This window comes from Aedes aegypti, chromosome 1 (assembly GCF_002204515.2).
Source record: "Aedes aegypti strain LVP_AGWG chromosome 1, AaegL5.0 Primary Assembly, whole genome shotgun sequence".
NCBI classification, from domain to species: domain Eukaryota; kingdom Metazoa; phylum Arthropoda; class Insecta; order Diptera; family Culicidae; genus Aedes; species Aedes aegypti.
The window spans coordinates 284,489,747-284,510,723 of record NC_035107.1 but is presented as its reverse complement, the minus strand read 5'-3'; the positions used below and the strand labels follow the sequence as shown (position 1 = coordinate 284,510,723).

Genomic DNA, 20,977 nt, shown 5'->3' with positions numbered 1-20,977 from the left:
TTTTGTATGAAATGCGCGGAATTAGGCACTGCGCTGAATTAGGGCACTTTACGGTATTTCCTTTTATGAAAATCATGAGCATAAAATTTACAAAATATTTCAAATACATTCGGAAAGACATTTTTTTATTCTCAAGACAGGCGTTACTATATCTATATTCATATGTCGAATACATACAAAAAATGTTTTTGAAAAATTTGGTAAACTTTCCCATAAGTCGTTTCCGATAAATGATTGAAATAATATTTTTCTAAAAATGCCAACAATTTATCTTTAGCAATAAAGAAGACAAAAAACTACTAATTGAACTTTAACACTTCACTTTTGCAAAATAAAATAAAATACTAAAATCACTGATAAGGCGAGAAAATACCTGTAAACTCTAATATGTTGCTTATCTTGACAGATAGGCTTATTTCGTTGCGACTTACAGAATTCTTCAGTGTCGAGTGCTCGACTTAAAAGTGTATAAATTTAATAAAAAATAAGTATTGAATCATAGAAAGTTGTAAATGCAATTTGTTGGGAATTTGCCCAACGTATAAATGCACAGGGTTGGTTTCCGAATTTATAATACCACAAAACGACCAGAGACGTAGGATTTACGTTTGCAAATGGATATTATTATATTCCTGTAATGGATTTTATACATGTTTGTGTTAGTTTACATGTTGCAATTCTAATTATTTAATGTTCATTTAGTGCTTTGAGAAATATATGTTTGTCCGTTTTGACTTACGTTTAGTCCCGTTGTGCGATACCTGCCGGCGATCAATGTTCCTGATTATGCGAGTTCTTATTTTTCGATCAGCCTATCAATCAAAGATTATTCGTATTGAATTCTCACAGCCGTACTAAACAACCTAGTTTTAAGTGTTTCAATAGTATTTTAAGTAGTAACATTTACCTTTGCATGTAGGCTTTTAATCCGAATAGATGTAGGGTTATGGTAATGCACTATGTAGGTTTAAGGCGACACTGTATATAGCATTTCAATAATTTAGTATAACTTCACATTAATTCATATATAAGAACTATTACCTTAAGCGAATTTAGATAAGTAGCAAAATTTCATAGTAGTTTAGGTTTAAATACTTGCAAATAGAGTAGTAAATTAGGAATTGTAATTCAGCACGTGATTTCAACACTTTCTATTGCACAATACTGTCCATTCGTCACCTTCTATAAACGCCTTCATGGAAGAAGGTATCATACGCTACCAGCGTACAATGGTGTATGTACGACCTAAAGATACCGGATTGGATAGAGAGGCGCGCATGTACATTAGGGTGTACTCAACACTCCCCCCAGGTACGGCGATCCTGTGTCGGCTTACAATTCGTCGCGCCGTACATCCAGCACGGCCAGCTTGGCTACCGGACGTTCGAATACTCCGGTGGCGGTTTGCACGGTGGCCGCCCTGATCTTGTTGTCCTTCTGGCTGATGCTAGTACCAATGACCTTACCTTTGGGCCAGCAGTTCCTGGGGAGCTTTGGATCGACGATGACCACTATGTCGCCGATAGCAATAGGCTTCGTATCGGCGTACCACTTCGTTCGGCGAGTGATCTCCGGCAAATAGTCACTCAGCCAACGTTTCCAGAACTGGTTCGCTAGCTGTTGAGACATTCGCCAGGTCCTTCGTAGGGTTGCTCCGCTGTCGTCAAATGTGCATAATGGCTTAGTACCATCCGATGACCCCAAGAGGAAGTGATTAGGGGTAAGCGCGGATGCGGACTCGTCGTCTACTGGGACGTGCGTTAGTGGCCGAGAGTTTATGGTGTTCTCGATCTCGGCAAGAAGGTTCCGTAGCACTTCATCGTTAGGCTTGTGAGACGGCCGAATCGCCATCAGGTTTCGCTTCACGATGCCTATTAGGCGTTCCCAGCTGCCGCCCATGTGCGGTGAGGCTGGGGGGTTGAATTTCCAGGTTGTTTCGGTCCCACCAAACTCCTTCATCAAATCGTCCTGGTTGAACCCAGCTGCAATGTTCATTAACTCACGGCTCGCGCCGATGAAGCAAGTGCCGCGATCACTGTAGATCGTTTTAGGTGTGCCTCGACGTGCTGCAAAGTTGCGAAGACCCATGATGCACGAGTCGGTACTTAAAGTATGCACCACTTCGATATGGATTGCACGCGTAGTCAGGCATGTAACCAGCATGCCCCATCGTTTCTCCACGCGGCGTCCTACAACGACTTCGAGGGGGCCGAAATAGTCGACGCCAATATGGGTAAAGGGACGGGCGAATGCGTCGAGTCGCTCTGAAGGAAGATCGGCCATTATAGGTGGATGCGGTGCGGCGCGGTGGTTTTTGCAGTGTTGGCAATTGTACCGTACCTTGGCGTAGGCCACTCGTAGTCGCGGTATGCAGTATCTTTGTCGGAGCTCATTTATAGCGGTTTGGTGGTTAAGGTGGTTATACTTATAGTGATAGTGTGCGATAATAAGTTTGGTGGTATGGTGGTCTCGTGGAAGGATAATTGGGTTCTTAGCGTCTTCGGTGGCTTGACAACAGGCGTCGATTCTTCCTCGCATCCGCATCAATCCGTTGTTATCCATCCAAGGAGATAGTTTAAACAAGGAACTGGTTTTGGGAATGGGTTTCGACGGCTTCTGCAGAATTGCTATTTCGTCTGGGTAGGCCTCGCGTTGAGCTTGACGAATCACGTAGCGTTCGGCGATTTGCTTTTCCTCCGTGGAAGTAGGCCCATGAATGGTGGACTTCTTCTGGACCTTCAGACGACAGTTCGTAACGAAACGGTGTACGAGTGCGGCTACTTTGATCATCCGCTTCCAGCTGGAGACGTTGATTGGTGGATCTGGTGCGGAGAAGTGAGTTAGCAGTGAAGGACGGAGTTCTGTTGATGTCTTGCTACCTTTCGTTGATTGGCACGGCCATAATTCTTCCGAATTCTGTAAAAACTCTGGCCCGATGAACCACCTGGACTCTGGTGTCATGTCCGGAAATTTCTCCCACTTCGTGCCTTCGTCAGCTACGTTAAGCTTTGTCGGGACCCACCGCCATTGTTTCTGGTCCGTAGCTTCCAGAATCTCGCCAACACGGCTGGCAACGAAGGGCGTGTAACGACGATGGTCCGAGTTTATCCAGCAGATCACATCCCTGGAGTCCGAGTGGAAGAACTGCTTACTTGGAGTGATTGACAGAGACTCGGTGACCGTTTGGGAAAGTCGTGTACCGATAACAGCTGCCATTAGCTCAAGTCGCGGGATAGAGTGGTATCTCAAAGGTGCTACTCTTGTTTTGGCGGCAACTAAACGGCACCAAACGAAGCTATTCCGCTCAAATCGTAGGTAGCATGCGGCAGCCATAGCGTTCTCGCTCGCGTCTACGAATGTGTGCAGCTGAACGTCTTCGTACTCCGAAGAGGTTTGGAAGCAGAAGCATCGAGGTATCTGAACCTGTTCGACTTGAGGCAGCACTCGCAGCCAGCTGCACCATTTGGCAAAGGCATTGTCATCGATCTTGTCGTCCCATTGAATTCCACTGCGCCAGATTTCTTGAAGTAAGATCTTGAGGAACATGAGGAATGGCGCGATGAGTCCAAGGGGGTCGAAGATCGTCATCAGAACCCGTAGAACTTCTCTTTTCGTGGGCTGGCGGCGACCTTTCCACAGATCACTATCATAACGGTTCCAGCCGACTTTGTAGGTGAACACGTCTGAAGCTGTGCACCACCACATCCCGAGTACCTTTTCCGTTCCCAATTCTGGCGAAAGGTCAAGATTCTTCTCTTCCGTGTTGCTTCCACGTAGGGCTTCCAGGACGCGTTGAGAGTTGCTGGTCCAATTACGTATTTCGAACCCGCCCTGTGAGTGGACGTACCTTACTTCTTTGGCAAGTTCGACCGCCTCCTCCTCTGTGTCGACGCTGACCAACATATCGTCGACGTAGTGCCGTTTCTCGATAACCTCCACCGCTGTAGGGTATTTCTGGGCGAAGCGCTGAGCATTGAGGTTCATCGCATATTGGGCACTGCTGGGAGAACAACAGGCGCCGAATGTCATGACGCACATCACGTAGACCGCTACGTTTCCATCATCGTCCCTCCAGTAAAAACGTTGACACTGCTGGTCTTCTGGCCGGATCCGTACCTGGTGGAACATTTCCCGTATGTCACCAGTCAGGGCTATGGGACGTTCGCGGAAACGGATCAACACAGTGAACAACGACGAAAGATGATCGGGACCTTTCAGCAAGGCAGAATTCAGAGATACTCCGAATGCTTTGGCCGCAGCGTCCCATACGATCCTTACTTTTCCTGGTTTATTTGGGTTTGTCACTGGAAACACTGGAAGGTACCAAACGCGCTGTGATGGCTGCCACAATTCTTCGTCGGATAACCTTCGTATGTAGCCTTTCTTCAGGTAGTCGGTCATTTTCTCCTTCAACGTTTTAGCCAATATTTCCGCCTTCATCATGCGCTTTTCAAGGCACTGGAAACGTCGCTGGGCCATCGCTCGACTGTCCGGCAGGCGAACGGCGTCGTATCGCCAGAGTAGACCGGTTTCATAGCGTTCTCCTGTGAACTTAGTTAGCGACTGGAGAAGGGACTGCGCTCGTTGATCCTCGACGGAGAGAGGTGCTTCAGAAGGCTTCATGATCCCCAAACTATCCAACGCAAAGTAGTCTTTGATAACTTGGTGTAGATCTTCGTCCGCTGGGCACTGATCCTCGCATGAACCGATATGATAAACAGAGTGCACTGGGCTGGTTACATCTGTGGATCTTCCTCCACAAACTGTCCATCCTAGACGGGTCTTGATAGCGACGGGATCGTTCGGTTTACCTTCGCGGCACTTGAGCGCAAGGCTGAGATGCTGGTTCTTAAGGCCAATGAGGATACGTGGCCGAACGCTGTGATATGATTCGATCGGCAGTCCCATTAGGTGAGGGTAAAGCGATGCGAGTTCTTCGGTGTCCATCGTCTGGTGCGGAAGCATAAGTTCGTTCACAGTACGTGCATCGTTGATTGTGAAACTCTTAGCTCCTTTGTGTACACCAGCTATCTCGAGTTCGACGATCCGAGACTTTTTCTCTTGACGTTGCGTGCCACCGGTCCAGTGAAGACAAAGCGATCGCACTTCTCCATCTAGCTCTAGTTCATCGGCTAACTCTTCGTCGAGTAGCGTGAGATCCGAACCGTCGTCGAGGAAAGCGTGTGTACGGATCGATCTATACTTGCCGTGTAGCACAACCGGAAGATAGCGAAACAGTATGTCGCTCGATTTAGTCTGATGTGCGTGGCAACTATGCGTCGAAGGACCGGCTCCTGTCTTAGGAGGCTCCGTACCGTCCGTCGTCGTTGGGATCGATGCAGGAGATGACTGCGTTGTTGGTGAAACGGGTGATTGTTGCTTTTGGTCTTTGTGCAGCAGCGCGTGGTGCTTGAACTGGCAACCATCCTTTCCGCAAAGCTTGGCTTGACACTCGCCGTTATGTCGGCTGAGACAACGACGACAGAGTCCGAATTCTCGTACCGTGGACCAGCGCGAATCGCGGGAAAACTCTAGAAACCGCTTGCACTTGTCGACCGCCTTGCAGGCTCCTTTGCAAACGAGACATTCTCCGTTGGCGTTCGAGCGCTTCCCACTTGAAGGATTTGGTGAACGAGATTCTGAAGAGGCGTTTTCGGAATGAGCATTCACGAAGGCATTTCCCTTCTTTGTTGTGCGACTCTCACTCCGGATTGGTCTGGAGTTTACTATGTTTGGGATTGTAACTGCACTAGCAGCTTCAGCGAGGGAGTATATCCAAGTGCTAAACGACGCTAAATTGACTCCCGGAAGTGCGATCCTGTACTGCGCCCAATTCAGCTTGATAGTTGGTGGTAGCTTGCTAACTAGCTGATGCAGGAGAGTAGAGTTGTACAGGTATTCATCCAAGCCGCAGGCATCCACAGTCGCGCAGAAGTTCTCGATACTGACGGCGAAATCCACCAGAGTTTCCAGTCTGTCTTCTCTAATGGCCGGCAAAGCTTGGATTTTTTCGATCAGCGTATGAACAATGGCTTCTGGCTGCCCGAACATCATCTTCAAAGTCTTCAACACGCCGGGAACGTTGGCAGGATGAACTAATCGGCTCTTCACTGCTTCGAAGGCACGTCCTTTCAGACTTTTCTGCAATCGGAAGATGTTCTCGTCGTTTGTGAAGCCGCACATGGCCGTCGTGTTGTTGAATGTCGCTATGAATAGAGGCCAATCCTCGGGGTTGCCGGAAAACGGGGGCAGATCCTTGGAAACGGCCTGTCGCGCCGCTAGCTGCTTCTTGGTTAACTGACAGCGATCTTCATCATACTCCGGCAGGCGACTAGCATGCTGCGGAACTTCTCGGACGCCACTACGGTGTTCGTCTTCGAAGGCTTGATTGGCAGCAGGCTGATACTGCGGTAATTCACGCTGCGCGCTACGAAGCGCTTCTTCGCCTGCTCTGGGTCGAAGGTTGACGACGGAATTGGCAGCGAGGTGGACGGGTTCAGGAACAAACGACCGCTGACTCGATTCTGCTCTAGGGAGCCATCTGCTTACGACGTCTAACTAGCTGTGCACATCTGATCCGCTATCACTAGCCATCTGTTCCAGAAGTCTATATTTCTCCTCCAAGTAGAGGCGTTCTTGCTCCAACTTCTTCGAATTAAGAATTCGTTCTTCCTCCAACTTCTGCAGCTTCAGCTTGGCGATAGATTGCGAAGATCTAATGGACGCATGACTTGACGTATGAGATGACACAGAATTAGCCTTTCGAACCGGTGGCTCAACGATCTTCGACGGATACTTGCTGCTATAATACTGTTGCTCACCGACTTCCAGCGCTGGTTCAATCTTCTTTGACGGAAACTTGTAGCTGTCCATCTGGGAATGCCCGTCCTTCGGAGGTACCGACTCCAACATCGGAGACTTATCCTTAGGGAGCTTCTTGGTGGTCTTCTTCGGCTTCGTTTGGCTTGGTTTGATCGTGTTTGAGGTTTTTGGAGTTACCTGGACGCTTGGCTGAAGATGCGTTGAAGCGTTATTGTCCTCTGCAACGATTGATTTCTTCTTGGTACCTCCGTGAGAAGCAGCAACGCCAGCTGGATTCAACTGCAAATTGGCATTTTGTGTCGAGCTCTCGCAGCCAGCACAGCTCCACGGAACGTCTTCGATGGCTTGGGTGACTCCCACGCAGATAAAGTGAAACCACTTGAGACACTTATCACACCTCACCATTTGTTCGTTGTCCTCTCGACGGCAAACTCTACACGATTGACCGGGAAATGATGCTTCCGGTTCCACGGTTTCGTCGGTGACCACCACCCTTAAACCACCAGTTGCACCACCTTCAGTTATGCCACCAATCGCACCATTAGTTGCACCACCATTCGCATCACTATCACCCCCACCGGCATTACTGCCTTTATTTGACCGACCGCGGCTCGACATGACTGAATTGACCGATTCGTTAATATAAACGAATATAATAAGATGTTGGGAATTTGCCCAACGTATAAATGCACAGGGTTGGTTTCCGAATTTATAATACCACAAAACGACCAGAGACGTAGGATTTACGTTTGCAAATGGATATTATTATATTCCTGTAATGGATTTTATACATGTTTGTGTTAGTTTACATGTTGCAATTCTAATTATTTAATGTTCATTTAGTGCTTTGAGAAATATATGTTTGTCCGTTTTGACTTACGTTTAGTCCCGTTGTGCGATACCTGCCGGCGATCAATGTTCCTGATTATGCGAGTTCTTATTTTTCGATCAGCCTATCAATCAAAGATTATTCGTATTGAATTCTCACAGCCGTACTAAACAACCTAGTTTTAAGTGTTTCAATAGTATTTTAAGTAGTAACATTTACCTTTGCATGTAGGCTTTTAATCCGAATAGATGTAGGGTTATGGTAATGCACTATGTAGGTTTAAGGCGACACTGTATATAGCATTTCAATAATTTAGTATAACTTCACATTAATTCATATATAAGAACTATTACCTTAAGCGAATTTAGATAAGTAGCAAAATTTCATAGTAGTTTAGGTTTAAATACTTGCAAATAGAGTAGTAAATTAGGAATTGTAATTCAGCACGTGATTTCAACACTTTCTATTGCACAATACTGTCCATTCGTCACCTTCTATAAACGCCTTCATGGAAGAAGGTATCATACGCTACCAGCGTACAATGGTGTATGTACGACCTAAAGATACCGGATTGGATAGAGAGGCGCGCATGTACATTAGGGTGTACTCAACAGCAATTTATTTAACTTCAGCGAATTGCAAGCTTGCTTAGAGCAATGTAATTGATAACACCCAAAAATTGTAGTTTATAAACTTTATAAATAAAACATACTTTTCGCAAGATGTTTCTTCATTTCAAGTTTTTGATTAACTGGATAATTATTGACTGGATTAGAGCAAGTGGCAACATTTATATAAAGAATATGTTTAAAAATACTACCGCTGACTTTATTGATTAACTTGAGATTTGAATCCAGCAGCTAAAGTAAGAATCCTCAAAAAATATAAAGATTAGTGAAGCATCACTTGGTAGGGAACTGGATCCAATTCTTGGCACTTTTGATTCACTTCGGCGGTGGGATCTTTTGAAAGCTACTGAGCCCATTTTTGGCCACAAAATGCGATGTAGTGAAGTGCTTCTTATTGAAAAGTTTCAGAAGCCGAGAAAACCATCCCCCATGCCAAAGTGAATAATGAAAAGTGCCCAAGTAGCTGTGCACCCTATGCAATATTTTCCCGGTGGTAATGAAAATTCCCGTATATTTCCCGGTTTTCTCCCGGTGATTTGAAATTCCCGGCTTTTTCCCGGTTTTCCCGATTTCCCGGTGCGCTGGTCACCCTGTAAACTGCATGTTTAACTATCTCGTCATATATTTATCAAAAATTCCTAGGGGGCCTTGCCAACAATACCATCAAAAAAAAGTATAGTAAGTCCATTAAATTTACGTATTAGTTTACAATTTACATTTTATTAATCGTATTCGTTTTACAGACGTATGATTAGCCTAATAGTAATAGAAAACACACTAGGGCAGTGTAAAATTTATTGGATTTTCAAACATTTTTAGATTTTAAACCGCCCTATTGCACACATACACACATTCTTACAGAACTATCTAATTAATGCTTTTTCGGTTAGTTGTCGATCATCGGATCGTCCAGCACTTCTATCGATTCTTCCATGTCATCATAATCGCATACTCCCCCCTGCTGACCTGGTTCAGGTGTGGGCACCTTCACAAAGCCATCTCCTGTGCAGTTTTCTTCGTTTTTCACCTCTTTTCCTCCTTCGACTGCTGCTGCTGGCGCTGGTGCAGATAGTGCAGGCGCCTTTTCCGCACCATCGTTTATGTTTTCAATTCGATTATTAGCCAAGCGTGGATCGCCATTGAAATTTATAGTTATCGGTGGCGAAGTATGTTGGAAAGCACCTAGCATCGGTGGCGCTTCTCTTCGTTGAGTCCTTGTGGTTAGCCATTGGCCACCTATGTTGATCGCAGCGTAGCATGTTACGACCAGGAATAAAACGCCAAGTATTATAACGACAACATATTGCAGCAGAGCTCCTCCCCAACCGAGCGAGTCTAAGTCCTTCGTAAGCATTATCACTATCTTATTCACGGTCAATTCAAAGGACTTCATGGGTACCTTGGTCACCAATTCAACGAATACTTCCGAAGGGTCACAATAATCCCGCTCCAATCCGTGCACAATCCGGAGTTGTTCGATGCAATTGGCCTCGCTATTTTTGTATAAAAGCTTTCCGTACCAGGTTGATGTTAAATGGATGTTTTCGCAGGGATTTTCGATTTTTTCCATCTTCAACACCTTGGCCAGCGAATTCAGTTGCATTCGATTATTACAGTCCTGATACGTGATCACGTATGATATCTGAATACATAGTAACATGGCCACAATCCACAATTTTACTTTAAAAACTTTTCCTATGATAAAAATGACTGCCATGACTAACGCCGGAAGCACCCAGTAAAGAAAAAACGTGCTCTCGAACGCCGAGACGTAAATGAGAAACAATCTACGGCACATTCCCTCTGCCATCGCAAAATAAGTGCTACCTTCTGATTGTTCCACAATTTCCGTCACAATCGCATCAATGTCGTCGACTGTACGAACTTCCTTTAACCTTTTTGCCTGTGGTTCTGATATCCTGAATTGAATGTTCCTCACCTGGAACGACGGATCCGCTAGGTCCATTTCAAACTTCCCTTCGTCGAAAACCCTCCTGAAGAACTTCCTGTAGGCGACAAACGCATTTCGGTACTGCTCATGCGATGCTGGCAACTCTACCTTTTCCCTTTCCGGGCAGTCCGGAACAGGGGGGCACCTGCATTCCTTTGCCGGAGGACACTCCACCGCCACCGGGTGTTCACCATCCTGAACATCGTTCTTCCAGCCCGGCTTCACCCAGTTCGGGTTGATGATGTCACTATCATCAACACGATTGGCAGCAGCAGCGAACGACGTAGATGTAGATAGTAGTGCGGTAACGAAACAGGCTAAGCCAATCATCTTCTGATGCAATTTTCCTGTAATCGAGAAACCAGCTGCTGATAAATAGGGATTTTCAACACACAAGTCTTGTCAACCATCAAGTTACTTACCTCTCACTGCTCTTTGATTTCCCGGTAGCAATCCCAGGCTACAATGTCATATGGAATAGAACTTCCTCCAGACACAGAGTACACAACTTTCCATATGAATCACAGATAACTAAACAATAATTATTATCAGTGCCGTAGCGTGCGGTTGGCCAGGTTGGCACCTGCCAAGGGCGCCAGTCGTCAGGGGGCGCCAAAATGAGCACATAGACCAATCCAGTTGCCTGCGTAGTAGTACAATGTTGACAACATTTTCTTTGTTTGCTGTGAGAACTGTCACAACATTGCTTTTGTTTGCTGTGAGAATCCAAATATAAACAGAATTGCTGCAAAACAACCACTTCCTTGTTGGCCTGCCGTTGATCGAAAGCTCAATGACGTCAAACAAACGTCGATACGTTTTCATTCTGAGGAAATCGACTTGTGTAAGATTGATTGTGCGTTGGTGTTCGTGGCAGTTTGCTTGGGGACCTCTATGGCAAAATTTTGGGACAAACATATCCAACGGAAAAAAATGGAAAACATATCATTGAAGAAAATCTAGGTTCATTTTTAGCAGTAAAGCATCTCAAAAGCAGCGTTACCAAACTTCCAGATTTGTCTGGAATATTCCAGATTTTTAAGTCTACATTTTACAAAAATCTGGAAGATCCAGATACAAATTTATAGTAACATTCTAAGGTTTTCTATATAAGACATAGGACACCCAGTCTTTTCTAGTTGAAATTTCTAAAACCATCAAATTTTGAAATATAAAAGAAAAACAAACTGACATCCCTGTTTACATATTACAGAATTCATAATTTGAAGAGTCTTTTTGGAAGTACTTGAAATTATAAATATAAATAAATTTATATTTATTTTTTTTTAATATACTTCCAAATTCCAAAATTTAAGCAGATGGGATTCTTCTTTTATGAACTCTAATAGCTGTGAAAACTAATAATAAATCTGATTTGTGACGTTCGATTGATATTTAAAATGAGAGTGAGCTAGTAGTTTTTATCAATTATATTAATTTGATCACACTAGATCCTTCCGCAATTACGCTTTCTATACTGTTTATTGGTAAAAATACATTTCTTCAAACTTTGAGAAGCTCGATAATCACTTAGATAGCTTAGATAGGTTTTCAAACACAGTTTTATTGTATCATCATATCAACAAAATTCTTTAAAATATATTCAAAGAACCTTCACAGTTAAAAATAATGAAGATTACACGTCATGTAAACTTCATTTACGCGATGTAAACATGACGTCACGTAAATTTAAGTTCGAAATCATGTAAAAATGTGTTATATGTCATGTAATCACTCAGGATCTTGCTAGATTACATGACATATAGTTGAAGTTTACATAACATATCATGTAAATATCCATGATATTCCACGCTCCAATTATGTGCATTATATATCCCAGAAATTTACACGTATCGTTCGAACTGTGTTGAGCATAAATTTCATGCAATCCTAAACGCAAATTCTGGGAAGATTTTTTTTATAAAATAATGAGCAGAAATCTTACATTATCTTGCGTGAGATTTTTACAAAATTTTGGAATGTTTGATTACAAGATGCTCAGCAGGATCCCGCAGATTTAAGGAGCGGATTCTCGCACAATCCATGACATAGAAAAACGTGAGTATTTCAGGCTCTTAATAATGGTAGTATTTACAGGTAAAGTCTTCTTATATTTGGCTAAGAAATAAGTTTTTGAGCAAAGATGGTTTTATTACGAATAAACTTATAAATAAATAAATAAATAAACTTAAAATGATTTACAAATATCCTTCTGCTTCTGCACAACAAATGTTCCCAAATTATTAATGTTTTTTAATAAGTCCTTGGAGATAATTTAAAAATCGACTTGGATGAATTTTAGTGATACTAATGAAAAGTAAGAACATAGGGAAATTTTTAGAGCCTCATTTTTTTTTTGAGATGAACAAATTTGTGCTGAAAATTTTATTGACAGGATCAACTGCCGATTTCTACGGAAAAACTGTAGAAACAATTTAAAAAAAAAAATACGCAAAAATTATTGGTTCAATAATTTAAATAAGATTCCTTTAATTGACGTTTTTGGAGCTTCTAACAAATTCTATGCTTTTGCTCATTGCATTTCACTAAAACTTCAAACTAATTGACTTATGTATCAAGCACTATCTACGTTTTTTTATAAACATGCATTCAAATTTTGGAATTTCGTCTAAAAATTATCTTGCTAATATCACCAGACGGTTCTTTTATACATTGTAGCATTTTACGAACAGTTTTATAAACTTCAAATTTTAGCAAAGCCGTGAGATTTAGCATGATACTCTTTCAAAACGAAACCTCTAGGATTTTTTTTTTTTTCAATATATTTAACGTAAACTTGTTCCATTCAAAGACAAACAAAGTTTTTTGAGTTTTCACTTTGACTGGGGGGCGCACAAATGGAGGTTTGCCAAGGGCGCCATGAGGCAACGCTACGGCTCTGATTATTATTATTGTTATATTTAACCAACGGACAAAAGCAAACTTTGGGCTGCACGCAGCGGAATGACTGCCCGCCAACTGCAGTCTGCAGAATCTGAACGAAAGTGCAGTCACAACACAACACACTTGCAAGTTGCAAAGTGTTGGCAAGATGGACCGTGAGCGGTCTTAGCCGTCCAAGTGACACCACAAACAAAAAAAAAAAAAAAAAGTTGCAAAGTGTTGAGCTGCGCAACCAAAACACAGTGCTGGCAGTTTGGATTTGAAGGGCACAGCTCACAGCATATGCGTCACTGATCGTTACTGATTGGCAGGATGATTTCCATACACGCTAAGATCAGATTACCTAAAAATGGGTAGTTGAACGACCCATTTATGGGTTTTAGATCTAGTACTCATAATATGGGTAAAGTAGACCAATAAAAATTGGTAAAATTCACCCATATTGTTAGTGAACTGTCATTACCCAAATATGGGTAATTGCCTTTACCCATATTTGGATGAAAAAAAGAAAATATCAGCATTCTGTGTGAGTCGTTTATAAAGTATACAGTCGACTCTCCACATCTCGATGTTCTACATCTCGATATCTCTCCCTATGTCGATGATTGCTTCGGTCCCTTCGTTCTGCATATATTTTCACTCTCCCTATCTCGATATCCTCCTTATCTCGATGTCTCCCTATCTCGATGTGATTGTCGTTCCCGATTTTCTCTCTGTATGTCGATATGCCCATTATCAAAGGTTACTAGACCAAATTTTAGGGATTCAAAACAATTTGCGAAGACAAAATGACATCTGTTTGTTGTTGATTTTCCTGGTAACGGAGTGATTTTCAATCTCCCAACAAATATGGGTAATTGCCTTTACCCATATTTGGATGAAAAAAAGAAAATATCAGCATTCTGTGTGAGTCGTTTATAAAGTATACAGTCGACTCTCCACATCTCGATGTTCTACATCTCGATATCTCTCCCTATGTCGATGATTGCTTCGGTCCCTTCGTTCTGCATATATTTTCACTCTCCCTATCTCGATATCCTCCTTATCTCGATGTCTCCCTATCTCGATGTGATTGTCGTTCCCGATTCTTCTCTCTGCCCATTATCAAAGGTTACTAGACCAAATTTTAGGGATTCAAAACAATTTGCGAAGACAAAATGACATCTGTTTGTAGTTGATTTTCCTGGTAACGGAGTGATTTTCAATCTAGTATTCTATAAAAATTTGTTCTGTGTCTCGATCTCTCCCTATCTCGATGGTCCCTTCGATATCGAGATGTGGAGAGGCGACTGTACTTATAAGCCATGTTGAAGCAGCGCTCTTCAAAAAGTATCTAAGTTCGTGGGACGGAAAATTGTGTTTTTTTTTTACTGAAAGTAAGTAAAACAGGATCATATATTTAGTAGAGTAAACAGTTACCATTCATTCAACTTTTTTTGCATTTATTGTTCAAGGCAGCACAAGAAGAACGTTTCATAGCTACCAACTGTAACCTATAGTCGGAAAACTGTCTACCGCAAGGAACTGGAACCAGTGACCAGTGGAGCAACCCACGGATATTTGAATGTGCGTAAAAATATTGAGCAGGTTATGATGTGTGACACGGAAGTGGATTAGCATTTAAACATATTTTGAGTTCATGTGTCTGTGTAGATTGTTATTTATATTGTTTATATTTTATTCTCTTAATAAAGCTAGATCATAATGCTTTCGAATTATTATAACTTATTTATTATTTCAATCAAAAACGGTGCAGTATATATTCAGAGAAGAAGGGAAAACAAGTACTCATATTTGGGTATTTTTTGTTGCGAACAATTATCCATTTATGGGTATCAGTCGTAAACCCATTTACACTGAAATGAATTGCACTGTAAGCCGAACGTTGTTTAAGTAGTTAAATTTACATTGCATGGTTGTCATTAAAAATACCATTATATCAGTAAAAGTAACTGCAATTTCATTGTTTTGAGAATGTTTATGGTCATCTAAATATGTTAAAACTAACGAAAACTGCAGTCAAAACAAACATACAATTTAACAACATTTTATAGTATAAACAACTACATTGGTTTTAAATTTGAGCATGCATCATTGTTTGAATGTTCGTTGTAAATTTTACCATATTCATAGTACAATCAAGAATATGTGAAGACCAAGACATGTCAAGACCAACAAAAATCAACCGAAGTGGCTTGACAGTCAAATCAACTGTTGCAAGATAGTAATTTGTCTAAGTGTTTTGTTACGCACGAGCCGCCATTTTATCATTCATTGTCATTTGCGAGTAAAACCGTGCGGACATTTTTCAACACCTTTGAAAGTTGTGGAAACTCGTGCGAAAATGGATAAAAAAGACGATTGTGAGGTGAAGTTGGTGGAGCTGATTATCACTAATCCGGAGGATATCGAATTAACCGAAGGTAAGGCTAAAAATTATCATTATTACATTTTAAGATTACTTTATTTTTTTTTTGTTTATTTTAGATGCCGGTTCGGACTCTGAGGATGACGACGAGCTTCTACAGTTGATAACCGATGTTGTTAGTTCATAAATATGCACTCCGCCAAAAACTAACGCTATGGAAGGAAAGTGTACTTTTTCGTGAAGGCGACGCAGAAGCTGCAGCAAGCTGTAGTTACCAAGTTTCAGTTAATAACGTGGCAACTTCATCGACAGTCGTATCACTGAAACGTAAGCTGATTCAGACAAGTGTTTCGAGAGCATGATGTTTGTAAAAAAATAGAGAAAAAAAAAGAATCATCCCGGTTTTTTTTTATTTTACCATGAAAATACTATCAAGAAATTTACTATGTTGTAGTATTTCTATAGAAATATCCATTCTAAAATTTACTACATCATGGTATAAATTGTATATAATTGGGTCCTAAAATTTTTAATGAAATCTTGTTTTTATTTAATAACACGAAAAAGCATGTTATTGTAACTACTTTAGCAATTTTTCCCGCTCAAATAATGGCTATAACATGTTTAAACTTTAATTTAAAAATTTGGTTCATAAATGAACCTTGAATGAATGAATGAATTTTCTTTATTTGAGAGACTTTCAGCCCTTGGCTGGTTCGTCTCTTCAATGAACCTTGACACTTTTGACCATGTTTGATGTTCGCTTAGTCGACAAAAACACCACAGGGATTTTAGTTCGACCACTGGGGTTGTTCCTATCTGAAATTTCGTAAGGGACACGGACAACAAAATACACCCAAAATTTAAGTTTAAGCCAAAGGATGTGACAAAATCTGAAAAAAAAAAAAAATTTTTTTTTGGGCTTAAACCAACGGAAAACATTATAAAATTGAGTAAACATGTGTTTTGGCCTAAACTTAAGCGTTTGGCACTAAAATTGGGACAGGGCTTTAGGACCCTATTGATTAGAGTCGCGCCCCTCGCTGTAATCCCGTCATACTACTGCAGTAATTAATCCAGGCATGTATGAAATTCATGAGTTTGAAATACAATCTACTTGGCAGATGCCGCTGAAAATTGCCCCCTGCAAGCAAAATAGGACAAACACAAAATTTGAGTTCACAAAACTTAAAGAAAAACGATAAAAGCTTACCGAAGGATACGGTCTGATTACTGTTAGGCCTTGCACCACTTTTCCCTCCGTATAGGGTCCTGATGTGAACGAATTGTTTGCGGAAAATCGCGAAGAAATTCTTTTGAAAAGCAAACACTTTGCAAACCTGCGCTTTTTATTTACCTTCCGTCGACACTTCAACCAATATGGTACCAATATGTTCGTAAACAGTCACACAGAGCTTGAATGGTTTCAATGTTGGAAGACCATACCCATTGTGGTGACCTTACGAACTAATGCCAATGCTATTATTCTACCATTTCAAATGGAAAGTATTGCGAACATACCGCTAATGGGTAACATTAGTATCTGTATTCGCATTATGTTCGACACCGTATCATGTACGGTAAATATTTATGCGGGCTTTCAAGCCAAAAGCAAAATTTACTTTTAACGCAACGCAAAATTGAGTTTCTTTCAACCCAAGCTTGAGAATAATACATTTACCCAAATTTAGCTTATTGGGTCAAACTACCCCCATTGAGTAGGTGCAGCTCTCTCTACTTTTGATAACATTGGTAGGGAAGAGAGAGAATACCGAGAGATTTTGGGTTGAGAGAATAATTGATATAAATAAATAACTTAATTTTGGTTAATCAACTTAAAAATTGGCTTGTTTAGGGGTTTCCTGTTTTTTTACATATTCTGATTCAACGTTAACAACTGAGCCAGAATCCAAAGTTTCATATTTTTTTGTGCCCTGGAACTATTTTAAAAACACGTTTGAATTTAGTATGGAAATCGCGTTTGAATCACCCCTCGGCAAATTTTAATTCAGTACGAGCTGTCATTATGCTATCATCTTTTGCAGAGAAGGAACAATCACACCGATTACAGACATCATCTTTTGCGCCGAAGCCATCCCACTATCCGATAGCGTCACTAACTTGGGTCTACAAATGGACAGGAATCTTCGATGGCTCACTCAGGTTAATGGAATCACAAAAAAAGTTTTTGGCACTCTGCATACACGCAGAAAATAAAAAAACACTAAAATGATTAAATATCATACTAAAACTATATTCAGTCCATTCACTCATTGGGATGCATATTTGCGCAATATGATTTGCTAGTATAATCAGATTTTATATCGGCGAAAGTATATTCGAAAAATATTAACGTAATGCATTAATCCGTAAAATCCTCTAAACGGATTTAAATTTACCATTTTGATTTGTTCTGAAAAAAGCAAAACAAATAATGAATGATAATTTTGAAAATAATAAATTTTTGTCTTTATTCAACAACAAATATGAAGCTTTATCCTTCAATTTTCATAAAATAAATTGCTGCCGTCGTTATTGCGGTCTTGTTCTAGACAGTAGTGCGGTAGTGCCGTCGTTTCGCTCCAAGTGAAATCCGTTCCTCTTAGTGCCAATCTTTCCAGCTTCTCAAGGCCACCGGATTCATCCACCTCCATGAAGTTCACTGTAAAATAGTAATATTTTGAAGAATAAACACAATAAACTTTGCAGCCAGTGAGTTCACCTTTACATACAATATCGCTTCCGGTGGCAATTTCCCCGAAGAAAGCTTTTTTGGATGAAAGCTGGAAGAGAGCCGATGGCATGGCGGAACCAGTTTTCCTGGAACTTGGAACCTGGCTACTGATTCAGCACAAATATTTTTACAGCCACGATGAACATCAAGAATACAGGTTAATACACAAAAAATGAAGATTTTAATGAAAATTTGGCAAGATATAATATTTTCCAGCGCGATGGCGTGGATTACGTACGATTACAGCAGATATACCCGGCAAAATATAGAACAAAAAAATGCATGACGAAGTGTTTGTGCAAATGTATTGACCCAACAGAGTAACATACAAAACTGTATACATATGTATTGAGTAGATGTTTCAATAAAGACCAGTAAGCTCTTTACCTCCGCCATGGCAGGACGGTCAAACCCATAATTGTAGTTTTACAATCACAACGTAGGATTAATATCACTTCTTGCACGATCATAATGGATCATTCAAGGTAGTTTTGCAAGTGTTCACCGCATCAAAACAAAGGCGCCACTTTATATGGGATTTAACATTGTGACAGCATTCCTGTTCTGTCAAACACACAAGGCTACGGTGGCGCTATCTATGCTTTCCATAGCGGCCGTTTTGGTTATTTTAATGATCCATTGGTGCCGTGACCAACCGTTCGACTAGGGTTGTCGCAAAATCTCAATTAATCGATTAGTTGGTAATCGATTACAGTCCAAGAATGCCGATTATCGATAACGATTAATCGACTAGTATTTTACGATTAATCGAATTAATCGACCTTTTTTTCTGTCAATATGAGTTCTAACTACTATAAGGTATACACTCAAAAAAATCCAAACGTCATTGCTACGTGAAAAATCACGTAGATCATTCCATATTCATTTTGCCTCCACTTCACCTGACTAACATAAAGATCACTAAGCCGTTCATAACCATCAAATAATGAATCGGTAATTGTTACTGAGCTAACCTATCGCACTTACGTGAAATTCACGTAGGTGTCTAAGTTCATTTTGACATCTGCATATTGTACGTACATTCGGTGTTGAGCGCAAATCCTAAGATGGCGCCCGCTTGATTTTTGCAGAACTTCAGAAGCTGCTGAACTTTAAATCCTGTGTTAGATTGATTTTAAGGTAAATATGCTTTGAATACTGAAGAACCCCTGCATTACTTCATATTTTACACCTGATTTTTAACCTCTATCAATTATAGCACGCGAAGGCTGCAACAAAACAGAACAAACTCACTACATTTGGGAAACAAGATTGACAATGCTCAGATTGAATATAAAAATATCACAATCTTTTAGTTTTGTTTACATTTTCCAATTGAGAATTAGTTTTCTTCCAAAGCCTATTAGAGATAAGGTTGGTCTTTACTACCTATGATTAACGTAAGAGCTACGTGAAAAGTGCGATGGAAAAAAAACCACGTATGTTTTCACGTAACAATGACGTTTGGATTATTTTGAGTGTACACCGGAGTAAGCCAAAACGGGTGGGGCAACATGAAATACTAAGTTTTAAACAAGATGACAATAAGTGTTAGCAAGTTTTTTGTTTCGTAAAGTTATTTTAATTTGTTAGCACAATGTTTTTGTTAGCAAAAAGCAAACTGAACGTCACCAATAGTATTAATGTCCACTTCGAATAGATTAATTATTTGAATGGGCAGTATCAATGACGCAGTATGTCCGTTGGATCACATCCGAGATATTATTGCGTCTATGCCATATGAATTATGACGCGGCTTTAAGCAAAAAATGCCAAAATGTGATACCACCACTACAGGTTACGCCTTTGGTTTCCATCATATGGGCTAATGGATTATGCCCTCCCATCGCGGCAAGGTCGCATAACCAAGGGGAGGGGTTAATATTTCAAGTTACAGCTTTAACTCATATTCGGTTATTGGCTTTTCAAAACTATACTTTGACGAAGGTCTGTTGTGAAAAAATGAAACAAAACTGTGCAACCGTTTTTGGAGTAATAAGCTTTTATGTTTTTGGTACAACTCCAGCCGTGACAAAATCTTAAATACTTGAAAAACATCATATTGTAGTTTTTGGAATTCCCGAAGGGAACTCAACCGATTCGAATGATTTTTTCAGTGAAGCTTCTTATTACCTGACATTGTATAGTCCGCATTTTTTTGATAAATCGACTAAAAATAACATGGTGGCCTAAGAAATTTTATATGAGTAGTGTTGGTCCCCCAAGGAATACCGGAATGTATTCAACCAAACACAAAATCCAAAAATAGAAAAGTTTTTTTTAGACCTTGTGAAAAAAGGTGCAAAAATATCGAGAACCAAAAAAGTTATCACAATTTGAATTTTGTTTTGTGGTGATAAGATGAAGCTGCCAATAGAAGGGATAAGAATTATGCTTGGAATTATTCGAGTCGTTTCTGTTTTGATGCTATAGTTTTTCTTCTTCGGATTTTACTATGAATTTCTTTTGGGATTCCTCTAAAAATTCCTGCAAGTATTCATCCAAGGATTCTTGTATAAATGGCTTTGGTAGAACATTTAGGGATTGCTTATGGGTCTCCTTCTGAAATTTCTTCAGAGATGGCTGCAAGTATTCAAGAATTCTTTAAGAAATTTGTTTCAGGAATTCTCCAACCATTGCTTCAAAAAATATCATTTGGCTCTTCCAAAACATTTTCATGTGGTTCTATCAAGATTTCCTCCAGGAAATACTTTCAAAGTTAAAAAAAATCTATTTGACG

General features: G+C 40.7%; 1 protein-coding gene and 2 long non-coding RNA genes across 6 annotated transcripts; all 3 read right to left on the bottom strand.

The window, feature by feature from the left end:
* Positions 1–668: 668 nt before the first annotated feature.
* On the bottom strand, positions 669–1,374 carry LOC110674683. Of its 2 annotated transcripts, XR_002499096.1 has the most exons (3): positions 1,042–1,370; positions 908–978; positions 669–812 (listed from the first exon to the last, which is right to left on the bottom strand). It is a non-coding gene; the product is annotated as an uncharacterized LOC110674683 (long non-coding RNA). The 2 variants fall into 2 exon arrangements; XR_002499095.1 differs by having other exon boundaries at positions 908–1,374.
* A 6,257-nt stretch (positions 1,375–7,631) lies between these two features.
* LOC110674682 lies at positions 7,632–8,605 on the bottom strand. Of its 2 annotated transcripts, XR_002499094.1 has the most exons (3): positions 8,005–8,605; positions 7,871–7,941; positions 7,632–7,775 (listed from the first exon to the last, which is right to left on the bottom strand). It is a non-coding gene; the product is annotated as an uncharacterized LOC110674682 (long non-coding RNA). The 2 variants fall into 2 exon arrangements; XR_002499093.1 differs by having other exon boundaries at positions 7,871–8,605.
* A 365-nt stretch (positions 8,606–8,970) lies between these two features.
* On the bottom strand, positions 8,971–10,780 carry LOC5576198. 2 transcript variants are annotated; one of them, XM_021838012.1, is made up of 2 exons: positions 10,654–10,780; positions 8,971–10,596 (listed from the first exon to the last, which is right to left on the bottom strand). In XM_021838012.1, the coding sequence occupies exon 2, from the start codon at positions 10,559–10,561 to the stop codon at positions 9,167–9,169; it is 1,395 nt and encodes a 464-aa protein (XP_021693704.1). In that variant the 5' UTR covers positions 10,562–10,596; positions 10,654–10,780; the 3' UTR covers positions 8,971–9,166. The 2 variants fall into 2 exon arrangements, with proteins under 2 accessions (XP_021693704.1, XP_001662539.2); XM_001662489.2 differs by having other exon boundaries at positions 8,971–10,578.
* Between the last annotated feature and the right edge of the window lie 10,197 nt (positions 10,781–20,977).

What these genes read in the sequence shown, in the direction of transcription:
- LOC5576198 (XM_021838012.1), bottom strand. Translation starts at nt 10,561, where the DNA reads ATGATTGGCTTAGCCTGTTTCGTTACCGCACTACTATCTACATCTACG.